Here is a 22,008-nt window from a genome sequence, read left to right as displayed (position 1 = left end):
CCACGTGGCCAGCTGAGGACTAGTGCTAATTCACACCCTACTCTTGGGCAAAAGGAATTTCTGAGCTGTTTGAAACACAATTTCAGGTGTCCAGACTACTTGAGGCAGATTTTTATGCACTGTGGTGATCTCCCAGGCTGTCCAACAGCAAAGATGATCAGACCTACAAAGCCTGTTGTGCACCCCAAGGCACAGGGGCAGAAGGTCTGGGCTACAGTAAGTGATGTGGCTGGGTGCTGTGGCTTGTGGTGGGAATGACCATCCCTTCCACGGTGAGAACACATGCATAGCTATCTCCCTGGCTGGTGATGGTGTGTGGAACCAGGGAGCAGATGGTCCCTGGCTGGATCAGGAGCTTAAGAGGGAATGGTTTGTGAGAGTTCCCCACTCTGGTCTCTAGTAAAGACCTCGTTTGGTGATTTCCACTGAAGAAATGTCAATATCATTGAGAATCTGCAGCTTGGTGATGGATGAAAGATTCTTCTGCCGGTGCTTGTACTGCAGGACTTTGTTTTCATTGATGAAAATGTGGAAATAGTCCTGATCGGAGTAGATTTCAACCTGAGAGAGAGAGAGACTGTGTCAGATTCACGTGGCCACATGTCCTCACTGGACCTTGGTTCCATCACGTCGGTGAGTGCACCCACTTCAAATCCTGCCAGAGCTGACACGCACACACAGTGCTCACCCCCATTTTGGGCAAAAGGAGGAAATAACTGGGTTTTCATTTCATGATAACATAAACTGGTGGTAATGCAAAGCCTAAACTGAAAACAAATGCAGCATCCAGGAATTATTGCTGGAGCTCTGCAGGTCTGTGCCAAACCTGTGTGTAAATCACCAGGATACAACAGAGATACTAACAGGAGGCAGAGCTAGAGAGGAGATGTTGCTGGACATAGTGCTGGCAGGAAAGGCAGCACTAGATCCATGAGGAGAACCCAAATATTGACTGGGTCACTCCTATTACAGCTGAGGAGACTGGTGGGGTGACATAGGGTTACCTGGAAAGGCTCCTTTGCTTCGAAGGGGAAGGTGGTGTTAACCTCTTCCTTCCCCCACTGGCTGTCTAGGAAGGAGTTGCAGATGATTCTGGAGCTGGAGAAGCGAGGGTTAAAGTGGAGAGCGATTTGGTCTCCAGGATCACAGAGCAAATTGATTTCAAACCTGAGATAGTGAGAGAAAGAAGTGATGGAGAGCTGTGGAGTGCTGCTGCTGGCTGTCACGAGCCAGGAGAGCTGTGAGCAGAGTGTGTCCTTACATGCTTGAACTGGAACTGGTCTCGCCCTTGACCACGATGCTCCATCCAGGACAGATTCCCTCTGGGTACAGGGCCTCGAACTACAGACAAGGAGGTGCTGGTAAAGCATGACAAGGTGGTAGAGGTGCACTGCCCCACTCATTCCTTACGTTTCTTTCTCACCCTCTCATTTTCTTCTTATTTCTCCCCCCTTCCCACACAGGCACATTCTCTGCCTATGTATTTTTGTCACTCCTAAATAATCTCAAGGTTAAGAAATAAGGTCGCTATGACATCCAGTCAATGAGGTGGGATTTGCTATCCCCAGGGTCTTTTGTAAAGAGCTGGATGGGATCAGGGAGCAAAAATTAAAGACGAACCTGAATGTCTTCATTGCTGTCAAGACACAAAAACTCTCTGCTCCTCTCTCTGCCTGAGCAATACAAAATCTGAAGCAGAAAACTTTGTGATGCTTTGCAGCAGAGGAATAGGTGTAAAGTGGCATCCACCCTGAGCTACTCCAGCATTACATGGCTGACTCTTCCCACAAGTTCCTGCCTGATCCCCCCTTCCACCTGCTCTCCCTATCTCCAAGGTTAAACTTGCATAAAATGAGCTCAAAAATGTTCCTTTTTGAATAATTCATAGTTTTACTAAATAACTCATTTTAATAAGAAGTGCTTGCCATTTCACCCCACTTTTTTTTTAACACTCTAATGATCTTGCATTTCTGAGCATCCCGCTCTCCCAAACTTATTGCTCACACTGGCAAAATTTCTCCAGCCTTGGCATCTCCACTGCAAGTTCCATGCCTGTCTCTCCCTCCCTATAGCTCAGGACTTTCACTGCCCTGTTTCTTTCTCTGCCATGACTTCCTATTTCCAATGCATTTTTGGGATAAGCATGTTTTTGGGCAGGAGCTGAGAGGTGGAGATGGCCAACCTCATACCTTTGTGCTTGGCTACTTTTGGAGGGCAGGTTTAGGAACCCACACATGGTCGCTCAAAGGCTCTGCCCACACCAGTGTTTGTCCCTGTAAGACCCAGAGAGCTGATGGAGCTGACTGAGTTCTGACTGCAAACAGCAAGTGGTGGTGGCAGCACCAACGTTCACCTTGCCTTGACCCTTGTCATCATTACAACAGCTCCAGCAAGAGACACACCACATCCACAGGAAACAGCCATTCCCTCTTTGCTGCCGGCTGTCCCATTGGGGAGGGATGCCCACACACAGGTCTAGTCTGCATTGGTTGTGCTTTGGTCTCAGCTAAAACCCTGCAAGTCAGAGCTGCTGCCATTAGGGCAGCATTACCCCAGACCAGCCCTGGTACAACCAAGATGAAAATCCATCCTATTGCCCTTTACTGAACACCACGAAGCTCAGTTTTGCAACAGCCTGGACCAGACTGACACAGAGGAGCAGTGCTGTATCATCCCTGCATCTTTCAGGATTTCTACCTTTCCTGCCCTTCCCTGTGCTGCTTTCCTCTGTCCATCACCTGACCCGTGCCATCACCCCTCACACAGACCAGGCTGTGCCACCTCCTGTCCCCAGCCTTACCCGCAGTGCCATCGTGCTCGCCGGCCCCGCGCCGCAGACCCGCCCGAGAGCACGGCCGGGGGGTCTTTATAGATGCCGCCGGCCAGGAGCCCTCGTGTGCAGGGATTGGCCTTCCCAGGCCTCCGGTCAGAGCGAGCTGCCAGGCACAGCTGGGAGATGGGGAGCGGTAAATCCCGCTGACGCCCGGCAGGGTCAGCCCGTTCATGCGTGCGGGGCTAATCCAGCCCTGCTGCTGCCCGCGGTCCTGAGCTGTGACGTGATGGAGCCCGTGTGCGGCAGCCACGGGGCATACAAGGCTTTAAGGTTGTGATCCGGAGGGGGCAGATGTGTTTAAGGCACGAAGGAAGGATGGGGACTCCCAAAGCTGAGGGAGACACCAGGAGTCACATCCACCGCAAGGTCAAGAGAGAAGGGAAGCGGCAGAGGAGAAACGGGGGCTCCAACAGGGGCTCAGCTTCACCCTGATCATCAGAGATTTCTTTTTCTCTCTGTTTTACTTTTTGTTCACTCTCTGTGGGTCACAGCCTGGCCTGAAATGAGCTGATGCCAGCTCTGTCACAGCCGTTTTTCCACCTCGTGGTGCCCCGAGGCTTGGGACGCTGCTGTGCTGAGCTCAGCACGCCCCGGTTCTGCCTTTCCCTTCCCTGCTGGGGACAATACAGGGATTTAGGAGCAGGGTGAGTGAGCCTTTGTCTGATATTTCCTGTCATGGAAAGGCACCGAGAAATGAGCAGCAATGAAATGAATTTCAGTGGTGGGGGTTTTATGCCGACAGTCAGCATGTGCTACTACGGAGCCAAGCCAGGGGAGGGAGAGATGGCTGCACATCCCCCTCTTTCACAGGGTAAATGCCTTAAAAACATTAAATGCTGTCCTCATCCCTGTATGTATGGGAGGCTGTGATGCTCCCTGGCTGGTCTTACAGGAATCCATGGCTTTCGTGGTTAAAACCCCCTTACTGTATGGGCCACAGTACTGATGTCATTAAATGTGTTTATTTTATTTCGGGCAGATAAGCAGAATGATAACGACTATCCCAGGCTCTGGTGCCCTTGGCAGGCTACTAAAAATGCAAATCTGCCGACAGAGAAGCCAACAGCCTCTCTCGGGGCTGAAAAAGCCAAGTCCCAGGCTGGGATTTGTTGGTTCAGACTCACAAAATCAAACCTCTTGAAGCTGAGCTCTGCCTTGGTCTCCTTGCTCAGCTCTCCAGGCGCTCTGCTGGGGAGCACTGCAACTGAGCTCTGTGCTACAGATGGCAGCATTGGGACGTGCAAGAGAGCTGCGAACCAGCAGCAGAGGGGCTGAGGTGGTATTAGAGGGACAGGGACATCCCACCCATCCCTCCTCGGGGTACTATGGGATGATGGCATTGGCCTCTCCAATTTGTCCAGCTGCATCACTCCCCTACTTATGGCCTGAACCCAACGTTGTGTTTTCACCCTCCCCGATCATCCCTCCATGCTTGTTTCTCCTGCCTGACAGGCAAGGAACTGCAGGGAGAAGGGGCTGCTTTTGAGACACCCACCACGATGGTGGGCACAACCAGGCAGTGCTGCTATTTTGCAGGTAAGAAAGGAGGGATCTACAGGCTTAAAAATTGTGCCAAGTTTGTCAGAATTATGTTAATGGTATCAGTGGACTGGGAAAAGGCTTGGGTACTGCAGGGCAGGTCAGGTTCCAGGAAGGCTCAGCTCCTTCTCAGTGGGTGGGTCTCGGTCACCCCAAATGACCGAGGTGGGTCTCGGTCTCCCAGAGCCTTCTCCCACCAGACCAAATCAGGAGCTGTGATTTCCCCAGCTCACACCTCCACGCAAGGGTTCTCCAGACTTGCTTAGCTGCTGCTTGGCAGTTACTTATACCTCCTCTGCATCTATTTCAGCTTCTCCAGGGAATTCCTAAAATTCCCCCACGCAAACAGGAGTCAGCCCTCTGCTCCAAACATGATGCTTCTGGACTATGTTACCCTAGGAAGGTTTGGGACATCGTTTTGTTGGCTTTCCCCCATTCCCTTTCCCCCAGGCCTACGGGTCAAGAATGTCTCCCTGCTCCTGGTTGCTCTCTCCAGCACTGCTGCCTCCAATCAGCATCCAGAGACTGGCCATCCCTGTGCCATGTCAGGGCTTGCCAGCACAGATGTTCCTCCAGGTTTAGTGCTGGAGAGAAAATATCTATTTATGGATGGACACAACCCTTTTGAGCTAAAACTTTATGCCACAAACTATTATCTATTTATTTCTGCTGTGCTTTACGGAACCGGCCAGGAGGGGGCTGGAGAGTCCAGGCAAATCCCTGAGATAAATGATAACCATAAGAAAATCACACACGGGTCTAACTGACTCTAAAGATCCTGATGCAACACCCACTGCTGCTCCAGGACAGGGGTCAGTGCTGTATCCTGCACCTCTCATCCCTGCCGTAAGGAGACTCCGGGCTCTCTCAACACGCGAGGCAGGAGCCCCTTGCAGCTGCTCAGCCTGAGCATCTCAGGGCAGCTCATCGGGGAGCACGGAAAGAAAACATCACACCCTGTAAGGTGGCAAGAGAAACAGGGGAAGCTGACACCCCGGCACACGCTGCCGGGTCTGGCCAAGCCCCACCAGTGTCAGCTCCGCTAACGAGAGAGGCCCCAGTGCCGGCGGCTTCTGGGAGCGACGCATTTGTCAGATTTTCCACTCTCTGTCTGCCTGTTAGTGTGCCCCATCATCCCCCCACTGGTGCTGGGGAAGGGAAGGGCATGTCTTCTCCCCCAGCAGCTGTCTGGCTAGCTGGTGGGTATGGAATTCTGCTTTTACTCTTGTTGGCTGAGAAAAGGAGCCTGGTTCTGTCCCAGGCAGCGCCGTGAATGCAAATCATGGCAAGCAAAATCTCTGCCTCTCGTTGTGCTCTTCCCCCACGCGGGTGAAAAGGGGAAGGTGATCCCACCCCTTGCTGGGGCCATGAACCCACACAAGTGCAACTGAGGCCAAGCCTGGAGCCTCTGTTGTCCTCAGCACAGCTCCTGCTCGCTGCTCAGGACTTCCCTTCTGTGGCTTTGAGGAGTGGGGATGAAAGGCAAGGCAGTGGAAACACAAAGCATGCCTGGTTTATTTTATTTGTGACTAGCCTCTGCTTAAAAGGAAACCAGCACTATCAGTCCCAGCACTGCCAGGTCAGATGAGTAATGAAAGAGCAGGGTTTCGTTTATGATCTGGAGCTCAAGTTTGCTCTTATATGGGCATCCCACCAGGCGTTGCCTGCTGCCACCTTGCTGCTGCTCGTGTCAGGGAATGGCCAGGCTCAGCCAGAAACTGAGCCTGGATCCCCTGGAGGTGAAAGGCCTCAGGTAGAGAGTGGTTGAGCTCAGGTTGCACCTACCCCTACTTCCTTGGTTCAGGGCAGTTACACGTGCTACAACACAATGTCCCTGCAGCCAGCACATCCCAGCCAGTCCATACTCATGCCTTCTGTGCTGTTATCCAGCCAGGCTTTGTGAACCACGACTCCATTGTTTCCTGCTCCATTCTGCGGGGATGAGGTGGTAAAACTATGTCAAAGCTGGTCCCATTGCCTCCACCAGTGACTCCAGCTGGAAAGGAGCGGTGGGTTTAGGACATGGCTGGTGTTGGTCCTCACCCATCGCTCCTGCTCTGTGAGGTGCAGGCAGAAGGTAAACACACAACCTGGCACGGGCTGTTGTTTATTGCCTGGGGTTTCTAGAGCCAATATTTAATCATCCGTAAATAATTGCCCTGTTGTATATGCAGGGACCTGATTTATCCTGCTCCTCGATGATACCTTCCAAACTCCCCAGGGAGACATCTGTCTCCCTCTTCCTGGTGATTGATGGGGGGAAGGAGAAGAGCTGGCACTTGGCCCCGTTGTTCTCCTCAGAGTCGGTGTGTGGGTGTACTGGGTGTCCTTCCATGGTGGTCTCTGGCTCAGAGCTACAGCAATGACAGATACTCAGGGGGAGGGGGGGTCACATGTGAACTCTCCCCACTCATGTTTTGGTTGAATCTCCAGCATCAGCATTGCCAAAGCCCCCTTCGTCCCCCATCGCTAACTCTTGCCAATTCAGAAGTGCTTCTCAGCTTCTTCCCAGGTGAGGTTTGTCTCTGGGAGCCATGATTCCTTGGTTATTCTGTGTTGAATGATTTACTGCCCCAGAACAGAAGGGGAGGAGGAGGCACATCACTGGAGGGGCTGCAGCTTGGTGACGTGCTCTGCCCCTGTGCTCAGCTCTGCGCACAGGTAACAGCACAACCACCTCTCTCTGGTGCTCCCCCCTGCAAGCTTCGTGCCAGCTCCTTGGCCAGGGAGTCCACGTGGCAACAGGCCTGAGCATGGCACAGCTGGGCCATGCTCCACGTATCAAAGCCTGGATTCCTGCCCCAGGGACCAGCGCGTGGGTTGGAGCTGCAGTCGTGCGCCTGCAGGTGGGTTTGGAGAAGATGCAGAGGAGAGGAAAGCCTGGAGCTGTGGAGGGAGGGAGGGATGCAACCTGGGAAATTTTGGGGATGCTCTAGGGTTCAGGGAGCAGCCAGTCACAGGTGTGTCCTATGTGCTGGAGCCCCTCTGGCTATTGATAGGTTTCATGAAGACTTTTCAGGTCTGGGGAACATCAGAATTTGTGTTTTTCACCATTTTCTATTGAGATTTATTAACATAAGGAGTCATAGTCAGGTGATGGAATCATACAAGCCTTCCCATGCCCACGTTTGACATCCCATCACCCCTGAAAACAGCTGTCCTACAGGCTGGGTCCTAGAGAAGGTCCACTTTGGGGTCAGATGGACCAAAGGAGGTGGAAAAACTCAAAAGAGAAGAAAACAATGGGGCCATCAGTGTCACAAACCTTTCAGCTTCTTCCAGTTAGTCACCCAGCCCAGCTCTGGGTGACCTTTCCCAGGCACACAAAAGTGCAAATAATACTTACCCAGGAGGAAGATATTCCAAGCCCAGAGACAGCACAGACCCTTCCCAGCAGGCAGCCAGCCCAGGAAGCTCTGCCCAAGAGCCACAATCCATCAGGGTGGCAGGATGTGCCAGAGATGGTGCTGCCTCTGACCAGGATGAGCAGTTCTTCCTCCAGGCACATCAGTGGTGGGCAGCACTGGGACACAATAGATGGGCATCATGCTGGGCTCTTGGATCTGCTGATGGAACTGTGAACTCCACCCCAAGGAGACCACCAAGGAGCTTAGAGAGGTTTTAAAGGTATTTGTGGTTGGAGGAAATCTGGGTTTGGTCAAGGCAAAGGGCTTAGGGACTGAGAGACTTGCAGGTCTGGGATCCAAAGCATGTCCTTCCTCTGCCTCTGAGCATTTGACGCACTCCTTGCACCATCACTGCTTTCTTCTCTTGGTCCTGTTTCCCTGAAGCCACCAGGCTGTCATCTGCCCTGACACATCAGTGACACAGAGGGGTAGTGACATTTGCAGAGGGCACATCGGGTTCACTTCCCATCCCAGCCCCTGGGAGAAGGTGGGACAACATGTGGGAAGTGAGCAGTGGGAAGGGCGTTTTCAGCCTGGCAGAGCCTGGCACTCATCTACAGGGTACCAGCACCAGCAAGACCCCACACTTTTCTGCCTCAGGCCACCGAGTCACCAACCCTTGAGCTTGGAGAACTGGTCCCCTCCGCAGGGGCTCTGACCTTTGCTACTGGTGGCTGAGGAGAAGCGCCGAGTGTTGTTGCAACAACCTACAAGAGGCAGCTGGGGAGGAGGATGCAGCTTCTTGCTATTTCAGAGAGCAGGGAGGAAGAGGAAGGGCTGCTAACAAAGACTGAAACTAGAAAAATGACGACGATGACAAAAAACCTCCTCCCGTTTAGGGAACCAAATGCATTTGTTTCCTGATGTGACCAGGATAGCTCAAACCAAGGGACACAAGTTCAACTTACTAAGTGGCAGCTCCTCAGGGCCCAGGGCGAGGGTGGACCTGTTGGAAAGGACCCAACCACCCCCCTCGGTCCTTGACCCGCCCAGGGGCTGGGAGGTGCCTTTGTCCAAATGCTTTTCTCCTTTGCCTGGTTCCCCTCCATCCTCTTCCCCAGCCACTGTACAGGAATAGCTGCCTTGCAGTCACACCCCAGAGCCAGGGACTGCCACTGGGGGAAGCCAAGGAGGTGCCAGTCAATGGTACCATACTTTTTGGAGATTTTGGGGCACACAGTGGTGCTGAGAAGTGAAGAAGGGGAAGTGTAAGCTCCCCTATAGTCATGTTTGTTGCTGACCATCCTCCTGCTGGCTCCTCTGGAGCTGGAGTGGCAACAAGCCCAGCTCCCCCTCATGAGCTCTGCTCTTCTCTGCCCCTTCCCGCAGCGAGACTCCCTGACCCCCCTCCAGCTCCTCATTCACAGACAGTAAAATTGTTCTTCTTGAGACAAACAAACACAGTCCCTGCCCCAGGGAGCCTGTGGTCAAGGCGAGGAGATGCCCTGCTATTTGGTTTCTTCTCTATTTTCATTTTGGCTTTTAGAGTTGCAGATGGGCTCCAGCCACAAAGTCTGGAGGCAGGTCCAGCTTCCAGCAACTCCTGACTCGGGTGGAGGCTGAATCCAGGCTGCTGATTCAGTCCCTCTCTATTTCTGGTTCTGGGTTTATATATAATTTGATTCTATATAGTTATGGATAGAACTAAGCAGAGTGTGAGAACTTCAGCAGGGAGGTGAAGGGATGCTTTATGAATGAAACATTTGTTAGTGCAAGGTTTCCCCCAGAGGAAGGGATACAAACTGGCAGGAAAAGTACCATGTGTGGGAATGCCACAGACCCTGCAAAGGGTTTAATCCACAGAAGACTCAACCTAGACCCATCCACACCTTGGCTGCAGTTTTCCTGCTCATAGAGCAGCTCTGGGAATTGGGGCTGAAGTCCCATCTGCACCTCAGTAGCAGCTCAGGAGAAGCTAAGGCACACTCAGGACCTGAGGACAGAACTGCCACTTCAGAATGTGCTGTATCCATCTTTCCTGCTCCTGCCACAGCAGATGGTGGGGTTCCAACCCCTCAGGGCTGTGGAGCAGGCTCAGAGGGAGACGCCATCTGCTGCAGTCAGGGGACAAACTCCCACCGATGGAAAAGGAGAGGGACTGCAGGGATTCTGGCCTCCATCTTCAAGGGAGATCTGTGGTAGCTCTGACCTGCCTCAGCACTTCATCAATCCTGTTTTGTACTTGATGTGGATCGTAGCCTGGGGAGATATTATCTGACCATGACTCTGCTCCTCACATCCTCTGCTACTCCTCCTCCTCCTTTAGATCTGGCTGATGGGAGAAATTATCTTATTTTTTGGAGCTTTTACCAAACTGCAAGGGGTTTTCCAAAACATCTGGAACAGCTCATGGAGCTGGAGTGGAGTGTAATGCTGAGGGTGGAAATAGGGTCATGGAAACAGAGGCACCCTGTTAGATTAATGCTTGAGAGCGGCACTTGGGAATGGCTGAGTTCAAATCCTTGCTCCACTCACAGAGGAAAACAGTTGGAAAAAACCCAGTGAGACCCTCTCCACACCATCACATGCCTCTGGGTCCTGCTCCCCAGGGACCATGCCTGGAGGAGGATCTACCAGTGCCCACCAATGCCCATCATCTTAGCACAGGATGTGCCACTGTGCAGCGTGGGCGTTTTGGTCTCCCAGACCCAAACCCTGCTACATCCAGGCTGGGAGGAGGCCTAGAAAGAAGCCAGTATTTTGGAAAGGGCAATGAGGCCCCTTGGGTTAGTTGGAGTCTGCCAGCTTGGCATCCATCACCGCTGAAATACTGAGATGGCTTTGAATACAAAGCAACATGTAGTTAATTAAAGGAGGGGTGTAACTGATGCCAATCCCAGCAAAGGATCAGAATAGATCTCTGCTAACTTCTTCATTTCTGCAGGGCTGGGATTTGGACTGATAAAGAGGATCTTGTCAATGCAACAGCCTTGGTTGTGTGGTTTGACTTGGCATCGGGCTGTGGTACAAATAGAGCTGGAGTGGAGTCTCCTGCTAAGATTCATAAATGCTAAGGATACAAAACCAGGCTCACCTGATGGGAGGACAAACGGGGCTGGGAGATGCAGCTGCCCTGGGGAAGTGTGGTTCACTGTGGGGTTGCAAAGAGGTTGGTTCTTGAGCCTCCCCAGTTTTACCTGTTTGGTGAAAAAAATAAAACCCTTCTGGTAACATTTTTAGATAGATGTTACAAAATGAGCTGGATCACTCAGCCTGGTGCAAGCCGAAACTGCCACTTTTGGTAAAACCACAAAGAGAGTCTAGGAACAAAAGGGGAAGGTGGGATTTACAGGATGGGAGAACCTCTCTATCTTGGAAAGCAAAGCATGTGAAAGCCATGACAGAACCACGACTTTTAACCTTGTTTTAGTGGGACAACAAACATTTCTGTGGTCCTTCAGAGGTAATCCAGGCTCCCAGGGTTGGTCCTCAGATTTGTGGTTGCAAAGTCCTGCAGTAACTCTGATTGTGTCCCCATCAGCTATGGGGGCAACCACCATCCTTGGATATGGTGGGGTGAAGATGGAGGGTTTATTTGCTGTGGCTGTGGCAGTGGGGTGAGAGCAGGGAGGGCGATGTCCCCAGCTCTGGTGTCCTCTTGCCAAGAGGAGGGTGGCACACTGGGAGTGGACAGGAAAAGAGCCCCAGAAGTGATTCAGGGACTGGAAACATTGCTTATTCAGACAGGGTGGGGAAGCTCAGTTTATTTTTTATTATTTTTTGCTATTTATATTAGCACTGTATATTGAAAAGTTTTGAGCGGTGGATTACGGTATCCCTAAAACTAAGGGTTGAGATGGGAGAGGGTTTCCTGGGCCAACAGGAAAACTAGAATAAGATAAATGAATGGATACCGAAACATATAACTTTGGGCTGGAATGAACACTCAGGTCATCTGAGATATTTAAATGGAGACTGGGACCCCCCTTCCCCCTGAACTGACTGCCATGAAATTTTTAATTTCTGCAGAGAGCATTTTGGAGTCAGGGTGAGTGACTCTTGCATGCTGGGGTGGGTGCCTCCACCTGCCAGCCCACAGCAGGCTGGCGAGATTTAAACCCAGATTTAAACCCTGATGGCCTCAGGCTTTCCCATCCAGGCGAGAAAACAAGCTGTGAAAACAGTAAACATGTCACTGAAGTATTTTCCTTTCTAATGGGTTGATCTTTCTGAGCTCATAGAAAGGACACAAGGAAGCTGCTGTCAGACACGAGGACACCAGCCTTGACTTCACAAATATTTGAATAATATTCACTGAACTTTATGTGTTATTCCACAATAAATTTAAAAAAAAATTGGAAAAGAAAAGGTTTTACTGGACTCTGCCAGACGTGATTCCCTCAGGTAACCTCACTGCTCACTCCACGCTCAGCAGCCACCATCACCACTGACTGTGCTCACCCCAGCGCTCCTGGGATCCTTGTGGGATCAAAAACTCAAATAGGGGTGCTGAACCAAGCATATCACCCGTGGAACACCGTGCCTGGCACAGGACCAGGAGAGCCTGTCCCATCTCCATCACACCCCACAGACACTCACACAGTGCTGCTGGAGGGATGGGTCCCTTGGTTAGTGCACAGATGGGACATTGTTTATGTAGGACCTCCCTAAAATGCCTTTGCTGCTGAGCTCTCTCTGCGGTTTCCTGTATTTGAACCCCTTATCACAGCCTTGCCGCCAGAATATGTGCTCGGGACGGCGTGTTTTATGGGTTGATAAAGTTTTATTGGAACCAGACTAATTGATGGATGTCTGGGCTGAGGGAGAGCAGTCTAGGCAGCTCCAATTTCCACTAAACTTAGTAGTCTGGACACGGGTTTTAAGTAAAACCCAGGCAGTTTTGTGTCCAGCTCAGGCACACCTGGGAAGGTCCATGTCAGACGGTTGCAAGAGCAGCTGCAGTTTGTACCAAGGAATTGGGTTTCATCGGAATATTTATTTCCACCCCGCTGCAAGAGGAAGCAGCCATAGGGATGTGGTGTCTGCAGCACCCTCTCCACACTTTGGCCCCATGACACACCTCAGGACCCCCTTTGTATGGCAAGGGCTCCCCTCTCCACCCTGCCAGGCCATCTCACCTGGGAATGGAGCACTTTGCACACTCTTCTGCCTCAGTTTCCCTCTCCACTCCACACACATCCATCATGACCTTTCCTTCCATGTTGGCCAAGTTCTTCTCTTGGCAGCGGTTTTCATTTTATTTTTTTCTTTTCCTTAGCATCAGATTAGAAATAAATTAGGCTGGCCAGTAATGACTTTGCCAGGTGCTGACTCCTTCTGCACTTCAGCTCTGAGTATGCCTTTGTCTGCGTGTGCGTACAAGTGACGAACAATGATTAAAGAGGCTTTATTAGTCCCATGACTAAGCTATAATAGGAAAAACCTGTGTCCTTCCTGTCAGTGACCAGCACGAGGGGAACAGCTCACCATGAATGCCCTGCCCCAGCTGCCCAGTTTGGAGCAGAGGACAATGCTGTGGCCACATTAGAGGATTTTCTGATCTGTTTTATCCCAACAAATGCCCAAGGAACTTAATGTCAGACATGAATAGGGTTGTATGTAGCCTCTACTTGTAGTCTCTACTAGGCTGTTTGGGGCCCATGTGTCTGCTCCCAGCAGGAGTGGCTGTTCCTGGGTGCTGCAGAGGGCTTTCACTGTGCAGCTCTCTTCCACGTGCCGGTGGTTTATCCTGCCCCTGCTCACGGGGATGGTGATGCCCAAGGACACGGGGCACTGCTGAGGCTGCAGTTCTTGGGAAAGGATTTGTCTGCAAGGACTTAAACCAATCTTCCCCTAAATCTGTGCTGTGACCTGAGCTACAGAGAGGAGCTGCACAAATACCCACAAAGCACTGCCAGGGAGCCTGGTCTTCCTGATTTATCCATCAGTCTAACAGAAAAATTACCTTTTTTTTTAAACTTCGCCTTGTTCTTACCGAACCAAACACACCAAGATCTTTCCAGAATATGTCCTTTTACTTCCAAGATGGCAGATACCAGAACATTTCCCTGGCTGCTGGCTGAGGCACAGGGCATAAACAAATATCTCCAGGAGAGATGCTGTCGGACACTGGCTGGCTGTGGCTGTGCTGTCAGCAACCCCTGGTCCCCAAGGTGTGTGACTGTCCTGGACCCGGCCCCAAGGAAATTAATTAGGAACTTCTGGGGCCTGGGATGTGCTGCGAGATCAACATGCCACGAAAACAAAGCAGCCCAAAGTTACTGTTGCTGTCTCTGTAAGAAAGGACCAATTATTCAAAGTATTCTGGGCCAACAGATACAAACTGTGGCCAGGCACGCAGCCTGCCCTGTGGATGTAAATCTGTCAAGAGTCCAAGTGATGGGGAAAGGGCTGATTTTTGCATTTTGGTTGAGACCTCTTCCCAGCACAGGGCTTTAAGCTGGTCCCTGATCCCAGCCACACCACGTCTCAGCAGAACAATGCTCTGAGCTTCTGCCATGCTGCAACTGGCAGGGGATGGGGCAGAGGAAAGCTCAGGGAGCAACACAAGTATTGCAGTGAAGAGTAAAAACAGAGCAACATATTTTCTTTCCTCCCCCATACTTCCACTCCCTGGGCATCCCTTCAGAAGCTTCATCAATGTCAGAGGAGGCAGGAGCCGAACACTGGGAGTGGGATGCCCTTTTCCCTGGACCTGCTGCCTATAAAGCACACTGAGCTTGCCATGCTTCCTGCAAATGCCCCCCTGGGCCAGGCGGCACATCCCGCCCTCCTGCAGAACCCGGCACTGCCATCCCTGCTCGCATACAAAGGAGGTTGCATCATAACTGCTTTTTAAACTCAGGGGCTTTTGAAGTCAAAGCCAAAGTTTGTTTTTACGCCTGATTCGAGCCAAGTCCCTTGTTCTGGTGTTTACGAGAGTCTCTTTGGTTAGCAGGAGCTCACCTCACCTTTATAACAGTGGGGTTATCTCAGCAATGTTTGTCCAGACTGCAAGGAATCTGGGCTCTTGAAGGACCGAAAATCAACGTCATGAGAGACACCAAGCAACAGCTCTACTGGAAGATTTCCAGCTCTCTTTTCAGCTGTGACTGAGATTATCAGGATTCCCTAGAGGGGAAGACACAGATTTTGAAGACAGACATCCTTTAGGAGCAACAGGGAGAACCTCAAAAACAGGGCCTTGTAGTCCATAGGGCAGGGATGGAGTCAGCTGTGCCATTGCTCACCCCACATCCGCGCTGCAGGAAGAAGATGCTCTAAACTGGATGGGAGGGATCCCCAGCATCCCATAGGGTTTGAGCAGAGAGTGACTGCTCCTCCACTTTTAGCTCTTTTTGGAATTGCATAGCTACTGTGAGAGCTCTGGCCATGGCACCTTTCTGGCTGGCAGGAGAAGGGCATCCCCAGGAGACCCATGTGCTCTCTGCTGAATATTTTGCAGGGCAGCAGTTTACAGACACCACCCTGGCTGTTCACAGCATCCCGGTTTTCCCTAAAATCAACCAGTCAGGCCGTCTGCTTGGCATATACACCCCGACTGAAGGGCCGAGGCTGAGCTGGCAGCAGCGGGAACCACCACCCCCAGCGGGAGAGCGGGGAATGGGGCTGAGTAACCTCAACACGAATACCTCACCCCGGGCATGGAGCAGAGAAGGCGTTCCGGGAAAATCTGGGCCGGCAGATGAAAGCTGAGTGGTTAATGCAGCGCCTTCTCCGCGCCGACTTTCCAGTCGTGGCTTGCACGGGCTCCCTTGCGGACATCTGGCAGATGGGCCCAGAGAGGAATGTAATGAGTTGTGCAGATGGGAGGTGCCGCGCTCAGGTTGCAGCCGTGGGGCAGGGAGTCAGTGTTTTGTTTATAAACACAGGCGGGATGATTAAGATAAGAAGGGGATGGTAATTAAATTAAATTAAGGCTCTGGAAGTCGTTAGATTAGCCTGAAAGCATCGCCAGTAGCTTGAATTCCTAGTTCTGCAAAACAGGGGCTCGCTGTGATGGAGCGTCAGAGAGCGATGGGTGGGACCAGGAGGCTCTTTAATCAACCAAGTGGGGAAGAGATGGACACAGTTATATCCAAACAGGGGAGACAGGGGGGAGTCAGGTGAAAGGGAAGCACCAGGCATCAGGGGAGGGAGGGAAAATTCACAAAGTTTCTCCCCATTCCCCGGGAAACAGTGTTCCCAGAGGCTGGATGGGGAACTGAGGCACAGTGAGATGAAGGGACAAGGTTCCCACAGTGATTTTGGTACAGATGGTGCAATGAGGAGCGTTTTGCAGAAGTTGGCTGGGTTGTAGATGCCCCTTCACATCCAGAGCGTGTCTGCAGATGCTTGGGAACCTCTTGGCAGTAGGGGGGAGCAACCAGATGACTGGGGAGGGCAGATTGGAAAAGGCAGCTCTTACACAAACTGCCTGGGAAGCATTTCTTGGCCAAGGGGGTGGCAAAACTGTTTGCCCACTGACTGGGGGATAAGACAAGTTTGGAGAAAAATGGGTTAGGAAGTGTGACAGCTGATGTGCAGATTTCAGATATGTTTATGTATCCAGCATGGAGGCTGCAGCTGTACCTGCCAACTCATAGAAAATGATGGCAGCAATGCCTAGAGCCTGACAAACTCTCCTCCCTGAGCACTGGGGGCGTGTGACTCCCCAGGGCTGCCAGTTTGCAGTGAGATCCTGTGCTTGTTTATTTTTCTTTCCTGCTTGCAGTGGCCCTGGTACACCTCCAAGCCTTAAACACTTTCCCTGCTGCACAGACGGGGTAAATTGGTCCTAGGAGCTTTCATACCTCTTTGGGAAGAGGGAATGGGCTGAGAAAGTCCGGATGCTGCAGGGTAGGCAGGATGGGGGGTTGGAGCAGCCAATGCTTGGGAGAAGGATGTTTCATCCACTGCCCGTGACCCAGAGACTTAGGTCTCCTGCTGTCCCAGCCTGGGAACCTGGCCCTAGAGTGCACGATGCAGAGACATGTGCTTTCCATCTTAGGAGGTCTTCAGCCTAGTCTCCTGGTGCCAGCCCTTTGCAAAGGGCTATTAGGAAGCATGGAGGAAATACCAACAGCCTTTGCAGCAGTAATCATGGCCAGGATGATGAATGCAAATAAAAAAACCTCTGAGTGGATCCTCGGAGAATGGGAGATACCCTTTTCCCACCAAGAGTTTGCAGGGTTGTGGTTGATCAAGGCTGGGCTGAGGGAAAGGGAGGTGTCAAGGGGAGAGCAGGTAAAACTAATTGGTGGCTGCATGTTTATAATTAGGGAAGTAAGGAACCATGAAAGCTCTCAGGCAGAGCACCCTGCTGTCAGCCCTCGATGCAGAGCTGAACACTCTCTCTAATCTCAGCCCAAGACCCTGGGAAACCACCGTTTTCAGAGCCTGGCTGGGCATCGGGAGCTGCAGGAAGGTGACAGCTCGGTGTGCTGCTGATGGAGGAGTAGGGACCACACCGGTGAAGAGGCTGGAGCAGCTAGAAGGATGCATAACAGGTTTTTAGGGATGGGGCTGTTGCTTACACCCCTGTCAGCGTGGGTGGGTACATCCCGCGGGGCAGAAAACGCACTCCCAAAGTGGGTTCATTGGTTTATACTGACAAATCCTCTCCTCTTTGCCCGACAGCCCCCACAAAGCCTTTTTCCTTCCCTTGGGGCCATAGGGAGCAGGCTGGCAGTGGGAAGGGACGGGAGCTGCGGGCCCTGCAGCGCCCCGGGCTCGGGGCCAGCATTCCTGCCGCTGCTCTGCAAACAGCCCGCGTTTGTTCAGGCTGCTCGCAGCGACGAGGCACAAGCGTGCCAGGGCTTAAGGCTGCACAGCCGAGGGCTGAGTTCGGCTCCTGGCACGGGCTGAGTGTGCAGTGGGAGCTCAGCATTCCCTGAGGAGCAGGAGGCACAGATCCATGGCTCCAGGTGTGCACCGAGCTGCAACCATTGGTTCCTGTCACCCCTTCCCGGTCGGTGGGACCCCCCGAAGGAGGTTCCACCCACACAGTTCTGTCCGGCTGCAGTTGTAGGGACGGGTTGAGCTCCCCATGCAGATGCCCTGAGTTCCCTGAGAGAGAAGCCGATTCTCCAATCGCTGTCTCGGGCTTTGGGGGGAGTATGTGCTGGCTTTCGTCCTGCTGATCTCCCCAATTAGTCTCCCATCTCCTTTTTCTTCTCTTCAAAGCGCTAAGCGTCATTAATCTGTTTGGGGGATTAATGCCAGGCTGAGCTGGGGGGGACGGTGTCTCCCCGCCCCACTCACACACAGCCGTGCACACTAATAGTTTTTGCTACCTCGTCACAGCTGTTAATGCTACAAAAGCCCCGAGTAATGTGATCTCCTGGGGCCCTTTTCCACCGAGGCCCAGGCACCCCGGGCCCTTCTGAAGGCAGGAATGTGGCTGAGCATGACCAAGTTTGTCCCAGGATGGCCCTGTGCTCTCCTCCCCGACCATCCAAACAGGAGTTAACTACGCGTGAAGAATCGGATCAGCCCATGGGACTGCCAGCCCCCAGTGCCCCCCTTGTGCCCTCCCAGCTCCCACTACCACAGTGTCTCAAGGTCAGGGGTGGGTGGCCCAAGATCCAGGAGAGTGTGCTGGAGGCACTGACGGGCACAGAGGGATTTAAACCAAATTTAGGATTATAAATTTGGCATAAATTCCAGACCTTTGCCATGACTGCACTCTCAAAAGTCAATGAGCTAGACACACGCTGGAGGAGAGGTCTCACACAGCGACTAGCATGCCCCATGGAGAAGGGACCAGGGTGCATGAGGATGCAAGAACATATCCCTGTGCAACACTCACCAGGACCCCGGGAATTCTCCAGGCCCTTAAGGGAGATGGGCAACAGCCAAGCATTATATAGGAGGATGCTGGCTGCTCCGGGGGCTGTGGAAGCCTTTCTCCAGGTCTGAATGTCCTTTTCCTTTACCTGACGGGCTCCAAGCTCACAGGCCCCTCCCTGGTACCCAGGGCTGGGGTCCTGTGCCCTGTGAGGAGGGAGCCCAGCTGTTGTTTTAAACACTGCCTGCTCGAGACACTCCAGTCTGGATTTCAAAGCAGCTGCCGGCTCTTTCCTTGGATCTGAGGTGGCTCAGTGGGATCAGGGCAGCTTTGTAATTTGAAACAATGGGGTTAGGGGGGGAACTGTGCCGCTGGCAGCCCAGCCATACAAGGAAAGAGGATCCCACTGTGTGCACAGCCCTGCATTCCCCATCCTCCCCCTGCCCCAGCCTGGGATAAGCAACCCCCAGCACCCACTGACACCCAGGGGTGCCCCCAAAGCACCCAATGGCAGAGGCCAGAGAACACTGTGGTGGGGACCAGGCACAGCTGGGTCCTGTCCCTCCCTGTGCTGTCACAGGTCGGGTTTGGGTTTCTCTCCCTGTTGTTTTCTACCCCGTGTTGAAACTCTACGCGAGGGTGGGAGATGCTCGGGGGAATTTGCGATGGCAGATGGTGGGGAAAGAGAAAAGGACGGAGTGCGCTGCCTGCGGGCACGGGAACACAACACCCCGAGAGGGAGTGGGGAGTGAACAGCCAAAGGTGACCAGCCTGCAATGCTTTAATGTCAAAAACGCTCTGTGCTTTCCTGCCTTCCCTGCATGCACACCTGCAGGCAAGGAACAATCCTGCTCCGGATGCCTTTTTCCTCTCTTTCTTTCTTTTCCTTTTTCTTGCCTTTGCTCTCTTCTCCCTCTAAAACAAAGATGTTTCCCCAGATGCACTGGTCCCCATCCAACAGATTCCTTTGTCTTGTCGCTTTGAATTATATTTTCTTTGTATGCATTTGCCATCCTCCCAGGCTCAGCACTGGATGTCTCATTATGAGGGAGATTCTGATCAGCGGTGCCAAAACTCCTCGTGATGCTGATGCAGAGGGATCCTTACTGGAGCAAAGATGCTAAAAGCTAAATCTCAGCCAGGGGAAGACCATAGCGTGAAGTCAGAGAGGAAAGATACCCAAAGGGAATTTGGAAACTTTGGGATGATTTTAGGATTATAAAAGGGATGGAGAAAAATTACAGGAGCAGAGCCAGAAGACTTCTTACCCCAAGTGTATAATTTCCCATGCCAAATGAGGCACTGTCCCCCGGCTCTGTGGGGCCACGTGAGCCTCCTGTGGATGTTGTACCCCAGGGAGAGGCACAAGGGCTGCTCTGGCACGGGCCACATGCAGCTTTGGGCAATGACAAATCCTGCTGTCCCCTGCTCTAGGGCAAGGCCCTGAGTGAACATCCTTGGTTGAGATGCCCTGGGCTGCCAGGCAGGAGGGTCCTGCTGAGCAGCCTGTCTGTGCCTTGACTTTACTCCAGACCTGAAAGGGCACATGGGTGCTCAAACCCAGATCCATTCCTTCCAGCTGGCTCAAGCTGGTCTAGGAAAAGGAATGAGTTCTCCCTGCAGGCCTGCCCTCGCTTAACTTTGTAAAAGGAAATTTTCTCCCGAGCTCCAGGGATTGCAGGACATTTTTGATGTGAGGGAGATATGGAAAGAAAACCTGACCTTTTCAACCAGAGAAAGGCTGTTTCCATACAAGTACGTGTTGCAAAAAAATGTTGGGTTTTATTTTCTTCCCAATGCAGCACTGAAAACAAACATCCAAACCTCAGAGTTTGCTACAAAGCATGATTGTCTCTCCAGACCAGCTTTTACCCATTTCTCTCCAATCCTGCCTCCCTGTGCTGTTCCCGCTTCTCTGCAGGCTCAGGGAGTGTGGTGGGATCAGCCTGGGAAGTTATTTTGTTCCCACCAAACACCTTGGCTAGCAGTGGAGTCCTTTTATTGCCGGGATGTCATTCACACTGTGCTTGTTTAACACACATACCAGCTGCCTCTTTTCATGCTACTGCTCTCAGAATGAGGGCCGAGCTCTTCCTAAGTTCACAGGAAGATGGGCTCAGATGGGGACGTGGGATGTAAATCCCCTTGAACACTGCATATATTTGCATCTGCATCTGACTTTACATCCTCTCTTGCATTGCAAGATTCCCCTGTCCTGTCACGTTGGGGAAATGCAATGCATCCCTCACAGGTTGGGTTTGGGATTATTTTTCCACTATTGGTGACTGGTTTACTTTGTGTTGCTTTTTAGGGTTATATAATGACCAAACAAGGACGTTCTTCCATCAAACAGCATGTCTGCTGCTCAACCACCATGTAGCCCCCAAACCTGCAGCATCTGGAGTGGCATCACCTCCTCAGGCAGCCACCGTGTGGCACATGGATGGAGCAAGCCCTTCCTCAGCCACTGTGACTGTTTTCCCACTTTAGGACATAACAGAAGATCCTTTCAACAACATTTCCTTTGAAAAATAATCCATCTAGCTCTGTTTTTGGAAAGTGCTCCATGCTCTGCACAGGAAGAAGTTAATTACTGTCCGGGGGGTGAGGGCGTGTGTTCTCAAATGTTTTAAATGTTTAATTTTCTTGAAAGAAAAACCATCTCTGATCTCTGTTGGATCCTCTCCCTGTTTATACAGAGGGTTTCTATTAGCAGGGCCAACAGTACATCCCTGACCGCCACGTCCGTGTCCTTTTCTTCTTCCCTCAAAACAGGAACCCCTCCCAAGGGGGGTGTGTCCCACCTCTCCATGCATCTCTCCCCAGGGAGTGGGGGTGGCCTGAGCCCCCCTGTCAGTGCCTGTCTGCAAGCACTGCTCCATTCAGACCCTGAGCTGGGGTGAAAGGATCTCTGCTGCACCTTTTCTGGCCATTTTCCAGGAGGATGTGGAGAGAGGGGGTGGGTTACCCCCCTTCCAGCGAGGGCCTCCGAGCAAAATGTCACCGAGACCTTTGCTGATGTGTTCAAGCCAACTCCTGCTCAAATCAGCTGCGGATGGGCCATGATGGTGAGGCATCCACAGCTATTTTGGATGAGGTTTTCAGACATCCCTGTTTCCCTATCACTGAAGAGTGCTTTTCCTTAGTCCCATCTTCCTCTAATGGGAATTGTGATCTCTCCTCCATTTCTTTTGCACCATGGCGGGGCACAGGCTCCCAGGCCCATCCACAGGATCCCGGTTGTTGGGGTCCTTTATGGTGTGCTGAGCATCCTTGGTGTGAGGGCCATGGGGACATGGACTCTTTGGTGGGACATTCCTGAATGCCTGGCCATTGATTTCCTTTTGTTATTGCTGCTTATCTCAGCCCTGCTGGTACTGCCATCAGTGCATTGTCAGGGTGCTAATTTAACGATGATGAGAGGATAATGTGGGCAGCCATCAGTGTGTCGTAATATCCATTGGATTTTTAATTTATTTCTGTAAGGAAGAGGTGACTAA

The 22,008-nt window shown here is 52.0% G+C and overlaps 1 protein-coding gene across 1 annotated transcript; it reads right to left on the bottom strand.

The window, feature by feature from the left end:
• Positions 1–396: 396 nt before the first annotated feature.
• Positions 397–2,812, bottom strand: GRIFIN (galectin-related inter-fiber protein). Its single transcript, XM_017813351.1, has 4 exons — positions 2,801–2,812; positions 1,262–1,341; positions 1,005–1,167; positions 397–561 (listed from the first exon to the last, which is right to left on the bottom strand). The coding sequence occupies exons 1-4, from the start codon at positions 2,810–2,812 to the stop codon at positions 397–399; spliced, it is 420 nt and encodes a 139-aa protein (XP_017668840.1).
• Between the last annotated feature and the right edge of the window lie 19,196 nt (positions 2,813–22,008).

This window comes from Lepidothrix coronata, unplaced genomic scaffold, assembly GCF_001604755.1.
Source record: "Lepidothrix coronata isolate B3197 unplaced genomic scaffold, Lepidothrix_coronata-1.0 Scaffold41, whole genome shotgun sequence".
In the NCBI taxonomy this organism is placed as follows: Eukaryota; Metazoa; Chordata; class Aves; order Passeriformes; family Pipridae; genus Lepidothrix; species Lepidothrix coronata.
Note: the sequence above shows the minus strand (reverse complement) of the source record. Positions and strands in the feature narration are given on the sequence as shown.

Bases quoted from the DNA above. Each gene is read 5' to 3' on its own strand.
- GRIFIN (XM_017813351.1), bottom strand. The intron at 1,168-1,261 runs GTAAGGACACAC...TCACTATCTCAG, and splicing joins ACCAGTTCCAGTTCAAGCAT to GTTTGAAATCAATTTGCTCT. The intron at 562-1,004 runs GTAACCCTATGT...TCTCTCTCTCAG, and splicing joins AAGCAAAGGAGCCTTTCCAG to GTTGAAATCTACTCCGATCA.